At 37.9% G+C, this 18,759-nt stretch overlaps 1 protein-coding gene and 1 non-coding gene across 3 annotated transcripts; one reads left to right on the top strand and one right to left on the bottom strand.

Moving 5' to 3' along the window:
* Positions 1–36: 36 nt before the first annotated feature.
* C4H11orf97 (chromosome 4 C11orf97 homolog) lies at positions 37–17,635 on the bottom strand. 2 transcript variants are annotated; one of them, XM_040285116.2, is made up of 4 exons: positions 17,355–17,630; positions 11,317–11,421; positions 3,602–3,727; positions 37–368 (listed from the first exon to the last, which is right to left on the bottom strand). In XM_040285116.2, the coding sequence occupies exons 1-4, from the start codon at positions 17,485–17,487 to the stop codon at positions 364–366; spliced, it is 369 nt and encodes a 122-aa protein (XP_040141050.2). In that variant the 5' UTR covers positions 17,488–17,630; the 3' UTR covers positions 37–363. The 2 variants fall into 2 exon arrangements, with proteins under 2 accessions (XP_040141050.2, XP_013219157.3); XM_013363703.3 differs by lacking the exon at positions 37–368 and having other exon boundaries at positions 2,871–3,727; positions 17,355–17,635.
* LOC120890181 (small nucleolar RNA SNORA51) lies at positions 14,995–15,124 on the top strand. The gene has a single exon (XR_005734426.2). It is a non-coding gene; the product is annotated as a small nucleolar RNA SNORA51 (small nucleolar RNA).
* Positions 17,636–18,759: the final 1,124 nt, after the last annotated feature.

Genomic DNA, 18,759 nt, shown 5'->3' with positions numbered 1-18,759 from the left:
TTTACAATGTTTATCTTGAAATAAAGACACAATAAATTTGCTTTTGTTTTATTTTTATTTCACTGAGTTGCCTATTGCCTTACTCATTTAATAGAATAACCCAATTCTATTGAATTAGAAACCCAGTTTATTCCAATTGTGAAAACTAAAAATAAGCATAAGATTTTCCTTCATTGTTTGCAGTTATTTAGCAAAATATCAATAGTCTTTCATGACTTTAGATGACTATGTAAACATATATTACAGACTAATATACTTCCCCTCCATCCATACATCTGAAATCAAGAAACAACTTGAGTTTCTTCAGTGTTCTTCAAACATAAAGAGAAAGAGGTTTCTTCCCAGTGGAAAATTATATTCATTTCATCCTAGAGTGAAAAAGAGTATTGAACAAATAAGTAAATGTTTTAGTTTGGAAGATGTTCTTTAATACCAACCCCACTTTAATCTAAATTTGAATTAATATTCCCAGTGATATTTCATTAGGTGGAGTGGAATGTAAAAGCCACACCCGTGTGTTCTCCTTAACTATAAAAACCTTTACTGAGTCTTTCAGACCCTCACAACAGAAGCATGGTTTCCAGACAATTAGCTTTGGCATCACCTGAGAAATCTTAAATGCAGAATCTCCGAATCAACCTCCTGGATCAGAATCTGAATTTTAGTAAGATACTCATGTGATTCACAGGCACATTGAAGCTTAGCACTGGGCTAGACAAAATGGTTTGTTTGTTACATGATATAGGATAAGAAGGAAATGATCAAAGTAAATTAATGAAGTCTGTTAGTGAGATAAAAGCACAATAGTTTGGGGTTCTAATTCAGGATGTTTCCAAAAACATGCTTTAGAATTACAACTGGGTGATCATGACTCTAAATTTAAACTTTAAATGATGTATATTAGATGTTGGAAGAGTCACAACTGTTATGAGAAAGGGGAAAAAAGCATAAGAGGAAAAGAAAGTGACAGTAAATTTTAGTTGAATTTTCTAAATGAAACATGGGAGTTCCTGGACATATTGAAAACCTCAAAGTGTCATTTCCAAGCTGTGTATAAAATATATACAACTTTTCATAATTCACAACTGAAGACAATAGTTTTCCCTTGCCCCTCCCCCATTGTTTGCCTGAGAAAATCATTTGCTTTTGTGGAGGGGGAACATGTATATGGGTTTCCAGCAAAAAGATCCTGAACATAAAGTAGACATTCAACATACACTTTTTTTCTTTTTTTTTTTTTTCCAATGTACATGTTCTGGTTTTCATTGGTCATTCTGGTGACAAATAGTAACTGAGAACCCACTGTACCAGGTACCATGCTAAGAGCCAAAGACACAGTGGTGAGGAGACACTGTCCCAGTCTTTGTGGATCTCTTGATTACAGGCAATTGTCTGTGGAATGTTTCATATAAATTTTTCTGCATAGGTCTTTTTTTTTGATTGATAATGAGAAATGTCTGAATCTTAGTTATCTGTATGATTCACGTAATTGGACCAGTTGTGACTGTCTCATAGACAGTAGCAGTAGATATCATCATATGGCAGAGATGAAATTAAACCTGTCAGAAACAATTACATCTGATCTTTGTAATGGCTAGATATGGGCTAGGGAGAGATGGCCAAGGCTGCTAGGAAAGTAGTGTGAATAAGTGGCAACAAGTACAGGAAGGAGCCAGGAACACTTCTCTCCTAAATTGTACAGATGAAAGCAATACAGTTATGGTCCAAATGTAACACATTTTTGTCATTTGACTCCAGTTGATGAATTGGATAATTATTAGACGTATATGTCTTCAGATAAAGGTAATTTATTCTTCAGTCTTATAATATGCATTTTGGAAACTATCCATCTTTAAAATAAATAGCTTTGTGAGTTTTCTTGGAATGATGAATTTGCCCACTATAAATGGGACCTGACATATTGAGTGGAAAGTTGAGATAAATAGCCCCTGATAGACAAGTGACCCAGATTAGGCTTGAACCAACCATTACTCCAGGACAATGATATCTTTGCGGATCCTGAGTGCAGTTGACTCCCAGATGCCTCACCCTGCCTTTCCAGAGCCCAGGCACTGTGCCTATTTAACACAACCCTATGACTAATTCGGCCCTTCTTGCCTGGTGACTAGATTCTTTACCATGACTCATGGTCTGGTGGTTAAGGGTATAGTCTTGAAAGCCGGATGGATACAGGTTTAATTTGGGCTCCACTGCCTCCAACACATGGGCTCTTAGGTAATGTCATGTCTCTATGCCTCAGTTTTCTTCCCTAGAAGAGAGATTATAATTCTCAACTTGTGTAATCATGGGGTTCTATACTATATAAAACATGTATTGCCATGCTTGGCCCATGCAAATAATAAACCAAATTTAATAATAAAGTAGTTTAAACCCATTACTGGCTCCTGCTTGCTACACAAATCCCCTTAGTAACTCTTTTTTTTTTTTTTTTTTAACAATGTGGTTCAGTTTCTTAGTGTCTGTGTTTTCCTTTATTGAATTCATATCCCAGAGGTTGCATCCCTGGCCTCCTGCTCTCTGGCACTTCTGCACTCCCGTTTCACTCAGGTTATAATAGACACACTAGCTCCTGGGGAGTGTCTGGCTCAAGGCTATAGCAGTGTCCAGTGGTTGAAAGCCTGGCCTCTGAAAACAGGCCACCTGGTTCATATCCCAGCACTTCTACTGACTAGCTGAGTGGCACTGGGTAAATTATTCTACCTCTCTGATCCTGTTTCCTCAATTGTTAAATAAATTATAACTATTTCCTGTGATTGTTGTAAACAGGAAATATATATTATATATGTTAAGAATCTAGAAAATAAACAGTGCTATTTAACATTTGCAATTATGATTTATATCCTGAATAAGTGTATCCTTGGCTTTTACCTATTTCTTTCCTTTTCCCCAGGTCACCTCCAGGCTGTAGACTGATCTTCAGGACTCATATACCCAGTTGCATATCTCTACATTATCTGGACACTGTGCTCCCATGTCAAGCCCTCTGCCTTTCCCACATTCTGCCACAATTGTTCCTGGCAAACATTGGCTATGACAGTGAGGGAAACAGCAATAATTTGCTTAAAGTTTCTGTTTGTTTCTTCACTGGACCCAGGCTGGTGGCTGCTACCTGGAAAAGGTGAAACTAAAGGAGCCAAGTAAAATACTTGTCTTGTTCTTCCTTAATCTCTCATCTCCCTTGTTCTTCCTTAATCCCGCATCTCCCTTCCCTCATTTCCACTGGTAAACAGAGACCATCCATCCAGAAGAAAAGACAGAATAAAATTCCTCCTCTCTGAAGCTGACTATGTGCTAGAAAGTCTTCTGTGGATAGGAAATTGAGGAGGAAAAAAAAAAAGTCAGCAGTGTTAAGTCTGAGTAGAAACTTCTATTGTATTCCTGGGGGGACATTGGTTAACTGAACTGTTACCATTTTGAGTTCTTCAATGATGGAACAGGGCAAAACAATAAGTAACTATAGAGAAAGACAGGGGCAGGTTGAGTTTTGATTGAGATCTTTAAACAAAGTGTATACCACTGGTTTGTAAACTGCGCAGTACCCTCAGGGTGTCTGTGGAAGTCAAGGGTGTCAGGGTCTTACTTCTCAGTCCTCCGTGCCTGGAATAGTATTTGGCTTGTGGCAGTAAACTGTTCCTGCTAGGCAGTCCTGGCTTCAAGCCCCCCACAGGGAGATTCCTTTTAATGCTCCAGATCCCTTCCAGGACCACTGTCAATATTTTCAAAAGCAAGATGATGATCATTAGCATATTCTCTTTTTAACACAAGTGTTTCTAAAGTATTTACTTGATGATTATTTATTTTTAGTTATTTGGGTGCAAGTTTTTGATTTAATTAATCAAACTCCCCAAGGTCTTTATTCCATTTCATGCATTCAGTTATCCCCCATGCAACTAAACCTCTATAATGCCCTTTTGTAATTTATCTTACACCTAAACAAATATATGAAAAGTCAGAATAGGTTTTTTTTTTAAGTGTCTTGTGGATATACATGATGGTGAGATTCACAGTGGTATATGCATATATGTACATAGGAAAGTTAGGTCAGATTCATTCCTCTGTTCTTCCCTTATCTTGTGCCTTCTCCCCTCCCCTCTTAGTCCCCTTCATCTAGTCCACCGTCTTCCTTCTATTTTGATGGAGTCCCCTCCCTGCCCTTATTTTGAACTAGCTTCTGCATATCAGAGTAGAGGGAAGGGAACAGGGGAGGGAGGAAGAGAGAGAAAGCGGGTAATACTGGGGACTGAATTAGAGCAAATTATATTCTATACTTTTAAAATTATGTCAAAATGAATCCTAATGCTATGTACAGTTATAAAGAAACAGTAAAAAAAAAAACAAGTCAGAATAGGAACATGTAGAACAAAACACAGAAAGAACAGGAGTAAAAGTTAACACATAGAGTGTATTCAGTCAACCTTATCTGATTCTTTTTTAATTCCTGCAGCAGGTTAGAAATATTTCTACAGATAAGAAAAAAAACACATTAATTTATTCAATAGATGGAAGAATCTTCTAAAAACTATAAACTAGATGTTGTCTAACTTCCCATTTGAAAGAAGTAACAACAAAATCACCAGATCCTACGTTTTTTAAATATATGTATATATATATATATATATATATATATTTAGTTGTAGGCAGACATAATGCCTTTATTTTATTTATTTATTTTTATGTGGTGTTGAGGATTGAACCCAATGCCTCACATGTGCTAGGCAAGAACTCCAACCACTGAGCATGACCCAGCCCAGATCCTACATTTAAAAAAAACATAGCAAAGTACTTGGAAAGTTATGTGTACACATTGGTACATGGCAAATTATAGGTCTTAAATCCTGGCACTATTCAGTAAGTTCTAGTAATGATTTGCACTGGGCTATCCTCTGTATCTGTTATGGTTTGGATCTGGAATGTCCCTCAACGGCTTGGTTCATAATGTATCAATGTCCAGAGGTCAGACTTGCCTAGTTGGAGTAAGTAGGTCCCTGGTGGAGTGTCCTTGGGAACTATTATAGCTTGTCCCATGCAACTCATCCCCCTGCTTCCTGGCTGCCAGGAGGTGAGCAGCTGTCTTCCACCACAATGTTCTGCCTCACCTCAGTCTCAGAGCAATGGAGCCAGTAGGCCATGGACTCAGAAGTCTAAAATAGCCCAAAGTAAACCTTTTCTCCTTTAAGTTGTTTGTATCAGGTATTTTGGTTTTATTGACAAAAAGCTAACTGACACAATATCCTACAATCACTTCTTTAAGTTTTGAGAGTCAATTAAAAAGCGTTATGTGGACTTTAACTGTGCAGAAAACCACAATCCAAGTTAAGTAAGTTTCTGAATTCTGGTTCCTTGCCATAAGTTGTTTTTCTGATTTCTGAGCCTACATTTTTTTTTTTTTAGTTATGGGTGGACACAATATCTTTGTTTTATTTTTATGTGGCACTGAGGATTGAACCCAGTGCCTCATGCATACTGGCCAAGTACTCTTCCTCTGAGCTACAGTCCCAACCCTGAGCCTACAAATTTTAATGCTGAATTCTCCTCATGGATCCAGAGCTGCCTACTGGCATCCTCAATGACACTCAATCCTTCCCCAAGTGATTTTGTACCCAGTGATGACTAGGAGTACAGTCTTTAGGTTTAGAGGACAGCAAGATTTTAGTGTCAGTTCTACCACCTCCAATTAAGTGATTCTGGGCAAATTATTTAATCCATATGTCTCAATTTCCTTTTTTTTTTTTTTTTTGGTACTAGAGGTTGAACTCAGGGGCACTCGACCACTGAGCTACATCCCTATCCCTATTTTGTATTTTATTTAGAGACAGAGTCTCACTGAACTGCTCAGTGCCTCACTTTTGATGAGGCTGGCTTTGAACTCTCGATCCTCTTGCCTCAGCCTCCTGAGCCGCTGGAATTACAGGTGTATACCACTGCACCCGGCCCTTATTTATTTATTTGTGTATTTATTTATTTACTTTGTACTTGGGATTGAATTTAGGGGCACTCAACCACTGAGCCACACCTTCAGCCTATTTTGTATTTTACAGGCATTAGCTGTTTATTTATTCTTAACGAGGATAATAATATCTTCCTTGAAGGAATATTGTAGGATGTAGGTAAGGCAGGCATAAAGTGATCAGTACTTAATAAATGGTTGCTATTATTTTTACAGGGAAATGATTTTATTGTCCAAGCATGAGCTTATTAGGTTCACTCATAGCAGGAAATCACTGGCTGACTCATCGAGCTGAGCATCAATTCTTGCCTCTCTCAAGCTATCTATCAAGATTAGCTTCCTTCTTCCAGGGCCTTCAGAGAAGACTCCATGTTCTCTGTCAAGATCCTATATTAACTTAAATCTCCTCTGCCATTCAAGCCAGTTTCCTCATCTGTGTTGTCTAGAAATAGGAAAGAGCTATAATCCCCAGCCCCTGGTAATAGACTCAAATTCAGGTTACCACCAACATTTATTAAATACCTACTTGTGTGTGACTTCCTGTAATAGACCAGGGAAATAAATTTAGATTCATCTATATACTATGGGAAGATCTGGCAAATGGAAAGTAGCTTAAAATCAGAAAGCAGATCTATGCTAAACAAACACATCAAATGAAGTAAAGAATTTAGAGATTGGGAATTTAGTAGGGCTCTTTCCAGTGGAATCACAAGAATAGCTGAAGCTTATAATCAATAGAGAAAATATCTGAAAATATAAATGCAGATGCTAAGAAATTCATTAAAACCCTCAAAACAAAATATAGTTATACATAAGAATTTACTGTCCTGAGGGATAGAGGTTACAGAAAAAAAATACTACTACTTTTATTTGGTCTGATGTTTGGGTGAGGAAATTCAGAAGGCAATATAGTCACTTGGGGAAAAAAGAAGCCTATTAGGAATCACAGATGGCTGGCCAGGTGACACATGCCTTTAATTCCAGCAGCTCAGGAGGCTGAGGCAGGAAGATCGAGAATTCAAAGTCGCCTTTGCAAAGGTGTGGTACTAGTGAGACCCTGTCTCTAAATAAAATACAAAATAGGGTTGGGATGTGGCTCAGTGGTTGAGTGTCCCTGTGTTAATTTCCCAGTACCAAAAAAAAAAAGAATCTCAGATGCCCTTTGAGGCAACCGCTTCTCTTATTAGAAACTGAACTCCTCAGCTCTAAGCATGTCATTTCAGGAGGTGGAAGAAAGACACAGCAGGTCCTGCAAGACCTCTGTGCTGGCATCATGGCCTGAAAAAGAAATGGGCAGCAGGGGAGAAATGAAGAATAAGAAATTGAGTCCTCTTCCTAGAACCTTCCAGAGATTCTTCTTTCTTCCCTCTCATGCACCCAACCCCTTATACCCGGACACCTTAAGTGTGTTTTTATTCTAACTTTAAAAATTATGAAACTATGCTTATGCCAAAAATTCTTGTCAGTGGGACCTAGCCTGGCCTCACAGGAAAAGTAAATTCACCCTTTAAAAATATTTTTTGTTCCTGTTAGCTCTCTCTGGACTGTGAATAATGAGCCTGAGAACTGAAAAAGCCAGTTTAGAGTCATATCTTCTATACTTCCTTTATATGAACATATTCAGAGATTTGACCAAAGGAAGAAAAATGCAAGTAATTTTAATTTGTGTTCAGTGACTCCTAGGCTACACAATTACCCTTGTATATTATAGATGCATGAAAACACTTTTGTTGAATGAAATAATTAATATCCAACTGGTTTACCCTTGCCCAAACAACATTTTGCACTTTCTAAATTTGTACTAAGCGCAGTAAATAAACCAGACTCAAAGTTAATTTATCACGTATTAAGGCACAAAAAGACAAATATTAATGGACTTGGAAGTACACTTTGAAATTCATTGCAAAAAGAAATATTCTGTAAGAGGAAAACTTTGATTAAGCTTCATTTATCAAATTTTCATGGCTAATATAACTTCTGCAGGTTTCAATTAGAAAGAAAAAAAAGCCTTTGCTACATGAAAATATTGTTAACATATTAACTTCTTTTTACAAAGTCTTCCATAGAAGTTTGTGGAAACCAAAAGCTAAGTTTTCTCTTTTTAAAAAGTGGGGAGGGGAAATCTTCAGGGAATCACTAAGTTATGAATAATCACATTAGCTTCATTCTTCTTTATCCCACTGACTGGAAGGTATGATGAGGAAAGTGCATTTCTATTTTTCAGGATGATGAGAAACTTTATAATAGGTCCAGGCTCTCTGCCTATAATAGGTCTGATAGGAATGGGCAAACCTCTGGAAGCACAGGTTTTGAACCTGAAGGTTAAACTGAAACAACCTAGAGAAGAATGGCAATTTACCTTCCCTCCCTCTCTCCCTTCCTTCTTTCTTTCCTTTCTTCCTTTCTTTCTTAAGATGACTCTATACTGCTACTAAAATTGTAGTTTCAATTTTTATTCCTCTCTGAAAACACAGTTTTATGCTTTAAAGGAAGACAGAATAATCCAATGGCTGACAGCAAGTTCTGCAGCTTCTGACAAGCCTGTGTTCAAGGACCAGCTATTCCACTTGCCAACTGTGTGACACTAGGTAAATCATGTATCCTATGAACATCAGCTTCCAGATAAGCAAAATATGAATAAAAGAGCATATATTCACACAGTGTTGTTCCACTAATAAAAAGAGATAATTTGTAAAACAAAACAATAACCAAAAAATCTGATACATGCAGAAGATACTTCTATAAATGATGGGAGTTATTATTATCACCATTATCACTACCATCATCATCACCCTTCACCCCAGCATCCTGTGCTTCTCACTGTGCCCACAAATCTCTGCATCAGGAGCCTAGTGGGAATCAAAAGCCAGAGAAGGGAAGCCTTAGAGTCCTAGCTACATACTTTTACCTGTTGAGGCATATTGTTCATTTGTATGAACAATATTTGGAAAAAGGGTTTAGAAAAATGAATTTTTATAAATCAAACTATATTTTCTGTAAACCTAAATGGCCTCCTAATAAAGCACATCCAATAAGAATAAGATAACAGACAACTAGTGTACAAATTTGCATTACCTGTTGCAAATTGGAGACCAGCGTGGGCAAATTAGTGAGACCTTACCTCAAAATAGTAATAAAAGGCTGGATGTTGTAGTTCAGTGATAGGATGCTGAGGTTGTCTTTGAACTCTTGATCCTCCTGCCTCAGACTCCCGATTTACTGGGATTACAGGCGTGTGCCACAACACCTGGCCAAATGTACTTATTCTTTTTTTTTCTAACCTATATTTCATTTATTTATTTTTATGTGGTACTGAGGATTGAAACCAGTGCCTCACATGTGCTAGGCAAGTGCTCAACAACGGAGCTACAACCCCAAACCAAATTTACTTATTCTTTTTTTTTAAATATCTTTATTTTATTTATTTATTTATGTGGTGCGGGGGATCAAACCCAGTGCCTCACGCATGCAAGGCAAGTACTCAACCATTGAGCTACAACCCCAGTCCCCCAAATGTACTTATTCTTGAATATCCATAAATAGCAGTTATAAGAGCCACTGAAGTCCCTAAAAGTTTCATGCAGAATTCTGGGTGTATGTGACAAGATGTGTCTTCCAGGAAGAAAAGCCATAGCTGTTATCAGGTATTGAAAGAGGGCGTGTCACTGCAATGGCCAGATGGTCAAGTAGCTGGCTCAGGGCTAGAGAGTGTGGCACCCTCCCTGGGTACTTGTTCTGTGTTCTGGCCAAGGATGTAGGGCTTCTAGCCCTTTTAAAAATTTATGTTTCTTTTCAATAAGTAGAACCTTTAAAACCTAAGCTTAAGGATCTATTCTTAGTTTTGAATGTTTTATAGGCTAAAATAATACCTCCATGCAACTTCTGATAGATATTATAAAAATGCAGCCCAGAAAGTCTTCATTTGTATGAACAATATTTGGAAAAAGGGCTTAGAAAAATGAATTTTTATAAATCAAACTATATTTTCTGTAAACCTAAATGGCATCATAATAAAGCACATCCAATAAGAATAAGATAACAGACAACTAGTGTACAAATTAACTTTGTAGGTAGTCTTTGAAAACAAGATAAATCTAAAATATAATGTAGATTTTGAAAAATTAACCAGGGAGGAAATAATGCATCTCTGCTGCATTCACAGTAGAAATATTGTAGGTCATTCTGCATCCATTCACAAATGTCAAACTTTATATTCATTCATAGAATTAAAACTTCCTGAAACCATTGTAAGAGCAAATGTGGCCATTACATAGGTCTCTCCTTCTGTAAGAAAGGACAATAAAAGAAGGTCCCAAAGATGTTTCTATAGCTGGTTTAGAAACATAAAATGAGCCTATGCAGGATGAAGTCTGAAATGGTAGACTTCTGGACCTACAGCATCTGCTCTTACGAATCCTGAGGGAATCTGGGCCCCATCTGCAGGTTCAACAATTGTCCTAAAAAACATCAAGTTTTCTGAGCATGGGAGTCCTATCTTACAGTTCTTTTATTTTTATTTTTTTTTCCTAGCAATTGCTGGTACCCTACAGCATCACAATAAAAACCTGAGCATGGAATATGTATCTATTCACTGAGAAGGAGCCATGGAATGCGGGGTACTGGCAGTTTCAAAATAACATTTGTGGGCTAAGGTCCTGGGTTCAATAACAAGTACCAAAAAAAAAAGCATAAGTTCTTGGGCTTATAGAGCATATCTATCCTCACATGAACCATCAATGAGATGTTTTTGTGTCCAGACCATGTAATACACACTTGTGTTTGTGGCACAAAAACCCTTGGATATTTTGACCTATTTGAGTGAACCAGAATTCTGCTGAGTCAAAGGTTGGCAAAATGGGGTCTCTAGACCCACAGTATCAACCTCACCTAGGAAGTTGGTAGAAAAAAAAATTTGTTGGGCCCTATCTCAGACCTGTCAAGCCAGATCTCTTGGGGATGGGGACCAGAAATCTACCTTTAATAAGTTTTCAAGTAATTCTGAGATAATCTAAAGTTTGGGAATTTCTATTATTGGCTATACCTGTGTTGATAAGACAGAAGATGTCATTGTGGTTTTCAAGCATTTGGGGAAAAATGCACTTATCATTAAGTAGAAATAATTTCACCAAACATTGGGAGAGAAAAGAAGTACATACCAGTAGCTCATTTTTTTCTAAACACATGTTTATTTGGACATCAGAAAAGTAATTATAGAATAGTTTAAGAATTTCTCAAGAACCTATTTTCTTTTTGGTAGTTATAGTTTTGTAATAAATATAATAATCACCCTATAATCAAATAGGCAATTTAATTTTCACTTCACAAATATACTTTGTTACTGAGATTACCTGAAGGTGGATTTTTAATGTGGCATTCATCTCTCTTAATATAAAGTTCTTCTTCCAGCACTTCCTTAATTCTCTTATGTGGCTCACAATATAAAAATTTCTTCCCTATAAAAGAATTGACAAAATTCATTAGTTATCATAATTCTTCCCATCCTTCTAACCATTATATCTATATGAATAATTTTTTTAACATAAAGACCCATCGCTCCATACAAATATCAGAAATTTGCCCTGCAGGCTCTCTTTCAGAGCGATCTCTCCATTGTAACTTTGTTCTTTGGGGACTTCATGTAATTACTTTCATGTAATTCTGAACTTGTGGGATGTTTTAGGTACCTCTTTTGGATATTATGAAGAAGTATGTGGGATTTCTCATTCACTCAAGAAATCTTTCACTCAATTTAGTCAATAGATTCTTTAACTAAAGACCTTCTGTGCCAGGGCTGAGAGCAATAGATAAAATAGATGTGTTCATGGACCTTGCAAACCAGATGCAGAATGGAAGCATAATTTTTCATAGCTCTGGTTGTATATAAAGATCATTATTATACAAAGTACAGGTATGAAAACAGGAATTGGTGTGAACATACTTTATATAAACCAGAGATATGAAAAATTATCATCACATTCCACCATCATTTCTAACCCCCTGCCCCCTCCTTTTCCCTCCAACCCCTCTGCCCTATCTAGAGTTCATCTATTCCTCCCATGTTCCCTCTTCCTATCCTACTGTGAATCAGCCTCTTTATTGAATTTATAATTTTAAAAGATTAAACCTCTGTCATTCTTACCTCTCTGTAGTAGCAACCACTGATGGACATGTGACTTTTTTCTGGCCTCTAAATCTAGCTCTATAGGTCATTTTTACTACTCCAGTCCAGGACTGATATTTGTTCTTTCACCCCAGAGGATAGAACTCTAGGGGAACAAAACAGCTCTGTGCTCTGCCCTGCCCTCTCTAAACTCTTCATCAGCCTCTCTGTGTAGTTCTCTGAGCTCCAGCCAAGTCGCCCTTCTGTGCATTCTCACCTTTGTACCTGTTCTCTTCTCTTCCTGAATTGCCTTTCTCCTAATTTTTTTTTCCTGCATAACTTCTACTCAAATTGTAAATCACAGCTTTAATATTAGTTCCTCGGGGCAACTTTCCTTGATTCCACAAGCTAGAAATGTTTTTTTTCCTCATATTCTCCTCCTTTTTTCTTTCCTTTATATGCAGTTTCATTTCATTTACATGCAAATATGTGTGTAGATGTTAGTCTTCTTTCTTCCTCCTCCTCCTCCTCCTCCTCTTCTTCTTCTTCTTCTTCTTTTTCTTTTTCTTTTTCTTTTTCTTTTTCTTCTTCTTCTTCTTCTTCTTCTTCTTCTTCTTCTTCTTCTTCTTCTTCTTCTTCTTCTTCTTCTTCTTCTCTCTCTCTCTCTCTCTCTCTCTCTCTCTCTCTCTCTCTCTCTCTCTCTCTCTCTCTCCCCTCTGTTTTTATACTGGAGATTAAATGGGAGGGGGCACTCTACCACTTGGCTATATCCCCAGACCTTTTAATTTTGAGACAGGGACTTACTGCTGAGGTTGGCCTCAAACTGTCATCCTCCTGCTGCAGTCTCCTAAGTCACTGGGATTACAGGTGTATACCACCATACCTGACTGATATCTGTCTTCTTAACCAGACTATTGAACACCATATAAGGTAGGGATAATGTCTGTTCAGTTTATCAGAGTCCTAGAAGAGGACTTGGCATATAACAAAGGTTTGAGTAATGTATGCTCAGGTAGAACCAACCATCATAAGATTTGATAGAACCCTAAGCAAAGACTATTCTATGTGCCTGCCTGACAATGCAACCTGTGAATGTCAGGAAACATGCTTTTAGGCTTGGTACCCAAGAGCTCAATTTAAGGAGCCACAAAAAACTCAAGCAAACCACTTATTTATTTATTTTTTTTGTGGGGCAGGGGGTACTGGGAGTTTGAGTACAGGGGCACTTACCAAGCCACACCTCCAGCCCTTATTTTTTAATTTTGAGACAGGGTCATGTTAAGTTACCTAGGGTCTTGCTAAGTTTCTGTGCCTGGCTTTGAACATGCGATCCTCTTGCTTCAGTTGCCCAAGTTGCTGGGATTACAAACATGCGCCACTGTACCTGACTCATTTTATTAAAGATTCGATTTTAAACGTACAAAGATATGGGAGGTGTCTCATCTTTTCCAGACCAACCAGTAATAACACAAGGGAGTTCATTTGACTTGACTACACACTGGCTAAATGGGGGCAAGAGACATACTGCCATGACAGTGGCCTGGGTCATTACTGGTCATGAGGACTCAATCACACCCTTAGATACAGACAAGGTAGAGTTAGATACTCTCATTCTTCCTAAAAGTTCATTCTTCCTAAAAGTCTCATTCTTCCTAAAAGTTGGGAGTCATATTATGAGAGATAAGAGCATTAATTTTGGTTAATTTTTTTTCTATAGAATCATAATCTTCAGGCAGGAAAGGATTTAATAAACTTGGCTAGAAAAGGAACAAAGTCTATAACAGCTAGTCTATAATGGGTAGAGTTACCTTCTGTAGGGTGAGATCTTCTGACAAATTTCAGCTTTGTTTTTAAGAAAATTTAGAGGTAATCAGCAAAGGTGATTTAAAGAACAGTGAACATTGAGAGTAGAAAGAGCAAGTGTAAGCAATTTATCTTCTACAAAGAAAAAGAAGGAAGAAAGGAAGGGAGCAAGTGAGGGAGGAAGAGAGGGAAGGAAGAAATCTACAAACTATAACATAGCAACTTTATGTTGATCTTCACCAAAATTTTGAGTGAATAGTCAACAAATGGCTTCTGTCTATAGACAATGAGAAACAGTAACCACTAATTTTTTTCCTTCTTTTTTTCTTTCTTTGGTACCAGGCATTGAACCCAGGGGGTGCTTAACCACTGAACCACATCCCCAGCCCTTTTTATTTTTTTTATTTTGAGAGAGGGTCTTGCCAAGTTGCTTAGGGTCTCACTAAGTTGTTGAGGCTGGCTTTGAATTTGTGATCCTCCTGCCTCAGCCTCCCAAGCTGCTGGAATTACAAGTGATTCCCAAGGTGCTGGTCCCATTAAGTTTTAAGAGGGACTGCTAAGAACAATGTTATTCTATATTTTCTTTTGGAATAATGCTATTTCATGTAGCAAGTGCTACAATTTATTCAATATTACCATGCTTTAGGCATCTAATACTCATATTGTTTCTCTTCCTCACAATTTCCTATGGGTAAATATAATTATTTCTATTTTATTATTAAGAAAGTACCTGTCTAAAGTTATAAAACTAAAGTAATAAAAACAAGAAGCCAACCTACCTGACTTTTCCATACCTCAAGTTACTAAACTACTAGACTGGGGAGGTAGTTACAATATATCTGCATTCAACAAGGCGCTTGATAAAGTGGATTTTCCGGAGGGGGAGGCAGAATGCCCACACGTAGGATGCTGATTAACAGATCAAAGTCTTCTTGGAACTGAACAGTTCTGATGAGATCACCATCTAATTTGTTGATTTGAATAAAGGAACTAGAATGGCATAAACTTGGGTGAATGGGTAAGTGGTTGAATGACAATTAGGATTCTCAAAGGCTGCTTCTAAAGCTGGAAGAAAATGCAAAAATCCACAGGATAGCATTTAAGGGGATAAATATATGGCCTAGGCCTCCTGATGCTTACCACAAGTCATTCTTACAATGACTATATAGAAAAAGGAGGCAGAGTAAGTCTACCCCATGTACACCTCAGCTCAGGCCCTGTGCCTGGCCTGTGTTGTGAATGGAAAGACATGGTGTGTGTGTGTGTATGTGTGTGTGTGTGTGTGTGTAATATATGAATATATATACATGTATATATGAATATGTATACATGAATAGATATATAAATATATATTAATCAAACCTAATCTAGGAGACTAGAACCTGGGAAAGGGAGAAAGACAAACTAAAGATTGTCATAAACTGCATTTGTATTACAAATTATTTTGGATCCATTTAATAGAAGTATAGTTCTCTGATCAAAGGAGTTATAGTTCCACCACATTGTATAATCAGATAATACCTACAATAATGGGTTCAGTGATTTAATTAATGGGATAATGTTGGAAGAGACCAGCCAGAATGGCAAAAGCACTACAAATGATTATAAAGCTAATTAGTTCTTTGATGCATTTTTATGGGTGCTCCAAAGGTCACCTTTATATAATTGAAGGATGTTTGTGGGAAAGGACCACACTTCGTGTATATTTGAGAGCACATCTGTGATTAGAAACTAGAGGCTATAGAGAGACTAAAGACTTTTCCAGTAATTAAAAACATATGAAAATTGAATGCATACTTTGTGTGGTTTGAATAGCCCCTCTCTACTTAGTCTGAGTCCTTGAAAGGAGGTTCTCAAGGAAACCAAGGCAAAACCCTTTGCATGCCTCTACCCTGACTTTGTGAACTCATGAAAGTTAGTACCTATATGCATTCATTTCCCTATTTCCTGCAACTTGCCCAAAGCCTTAGTAAAGACTCAGTATATGTTGAATCGATGAATGAATAAATCTACCATTTATTCCTAAAGCCCTAGACTAAAAAATCCTTTTGATGCTTTTAAGCATTTTAAACCTTTTAAAGCATTTTAATGGAAAAGTTGCCAGATTTAATTTAAACAGAGGTAAGGGATCTCTGATACCTAAATACACTGATTTTAATTACTTTAAGTAAGGCTTCTGTTTGCTGTTGATAATAATAAAAAGAGGAATGAGGTATCATAGACACCTTTGGGCTGATGCTGAGGGACAGACCCTTTTCCCCAGGAAGCAGTGGTTCAGTGACTTACTCCTTGACAAGATCTCTTGAGAGGAGGGTATGGGTCCACTGAAGCACAAGTGCTGGTAGCTTGAGCCCAGTGCTCCCTTCTGGGATCAGCCAGTTTGGAGGGAGGGTGGAAAGTCTTAGGCTACTCCCCAGAGAGGCAATCAAGGAGGCTAGAAACTGCTTGTGTTCCTCTTGGTCCTATTATTTTCATCATCATTCCTTAGCACCTGAAGACCTGTGGAGTGCAACAGGCTGTCAAGTATCTGTAAGTTTATGAAACAATGTGGGTGAGCATTGAAACCCGGCTAGGACTCGTTATAACCATGCTGGATGTAACTGTGGACTGGAACTGTCTTTACATATTTGAACATTGCTTGTATGTTGTGGGGTGGGGGCCACGGGACAGCAGTGTGTTAAAATGTTGCACCATGGCGTAGGCCTGTAATCCCAGGAGCTCAGGTGGCTGAGGCAGGAGGACTGCAAGTTTGAAGAAGCTAGCCTCAGCAATGTAGTGAGACCCTAAGCAACTTAGTGAGACCATGTCTCAGAAAAAATAAAAAAGGTATAGCAATGTGGTTCAGTGGTTAAGCACCCCTGGGTTCAGTCCTCAGTAACCGCCCCCACCCCCCCAAAAAAAAGTCCTTAACTGAGATTCCAAAAGGATCAGGGAATAATATATGGATTTGGAGTTCAAGAGATGAGAATTAAAGCATTTTATGTATTTCTCCAGTACTGATGGATTAATGGTGGCAAGTCACTTCCTCTCCTCTATACCACAATTTCTTAATCTGTATAATGAAGGAATTGTCAAAATGATGTGCATACACACATACACACATGCATATATAAATGTCTACATGTTATACACATGTAAAGGCCTCTCTCTGTGTGTATAATTATATATATATATATATATATATATATATATATATATACATTTATAATTCTCTTACAGAATAATTCCTCTGTCAATCCTTAAGTTGTAGGTGATGCCCACGCTGGGCTTTGGTGTCTTTTGTAAAGGAGGGCTTGGGGAAATGTCCAGGATGCTTTCTACCACAGTGACATCACCTTTGCCTTTGCCAAAACAGCAGCTCCCCACCCCTTCCCGCTCTGACCTTCTCTTCAGCCAGTGCCACTCAGATGTCCTGCAGCTTTCACTCTTTCTCCACACCCATCCACCCCTTGCGACAGAGTCCGCGGCTGCAGCTGAACTCACACTGTTTGTGGGGTTCCTGGGAGACGCCGGGCGCCCTGCACACCAGCCCTGCCAGCTGCCGAGGCTGCTCCCCATCGCAGCCCTCCTCAGGCGTTGCCGCCGCGGTCACTACCACGGCCTCCTGCTGCCTCATGCCACGAGGGGTTTCGCGGTCTGTCTGGCTGTCGCCCTGTCGCCCGGCTTTCTCAGCTCTGCAGTCAGCTAGGCGTCTCCGGTTGCCATAGTGACTGTGGATCCTCCCCGCCCTGGATGTTTTTTGCCAGCCCTGGGAGTACCCTTGTGTATTGCCCTGCAAACCAAAGAAGACGTGCATAGAGTTTAAATTCGTTTTTGATCAAAGCAAAGGACCTTCCATTGATCTCTCCTTTCTCACATCAGCTTCTCAAAAGAGGTTTTACAGTTCCCTAATAGGGAAACTGAGATTCAGAAAGACTCAGAAAATTGCCTGAGACCACACAGCTAGGGTGTGGCACAGATGGAATGTCACCTCAGAAAAGTCTGGATCCAAAGTCCAAGAAATATGTCACCAACAGTAAGTGCGGAGTGAGGGCAGGTACTGGACAGGTGAGTTCAAAGTGCGATCACTGGTTTCATGCGGCACGCTAAAATATGCTTGATTATCATAATTGTATAATACTATAGAGCCCCAAACTGCAAACATTCTAAAGGCACATAAGAGAATAAAAAAATAAAACATATCTATAAATTATTATATGCTGATATAACAGAGTAAAGCAATGAAAAAGACAAACCTATATGTGGAATTATGGATGACTCTCATAGGCATAACATTGATTAAAAACAAACAAACAAACACACCAAACACACAAATACACATAGTAAATCATTCCATTTATGTAGGTCGAACTCAAATAATGGTAGTAAAAGCTAGAGCAGTGGTCAACTTTGAAGGAACACTGAGGGGCAGGACAAAATAGGCTTTTGGAATACCAGTTATTTCCCATACCTTCAGCTGTTAGTCACATGGGTATGTTAACTTTGAATAATTCTTCAAGATTTTTGAATTTTATCGTATGTATGGTATACATCTACAAAATTAAAATAATTGAGCACATTCTCATTATAAAAATTAATTTGAAATTTTTTACTCATAAAACAATATGGTTTATTTGATCAAATAATAATCATACAACTATTGTTTTCCTCAATATAAAAGATTTGGAGATAATGTAGTTGTAAATTAGAGTAACTATATTAATTTACGTGGCTGCTCATTTTCTTCTTTTGATTTTTTAATTTCCAATGATCATATGTATCTTCAATTATATACCACTTCAAAATCTCTTTGAAATAAATTATTGAAAAAAGTGTTAAAAATGTACTGTTTTAGTTATGAACTGTGGTCCCCCCACTTTTTAATTCCACAAAACTAAAATGAGCAATA

Source organism: Ictidomys tridecemlineatus, chromosome 4 (assembly GCF_052094955.1).
Source record: "Ictidomys tridecemlineatus isolate mIctTri1 chromosome 4, mIctTri1.hap1, whole genome shotgun sequence".
Taxonomy (NCBI): Eukaryota; Metazoa; Chordata; class Mammalia; order Rodentia; family Sciuridae; genus Ictidomys; species Ictidomys tridecemlineatus.
This window is presented reverse-complemented; position numbering and strand designations above follow the sequence as displayed.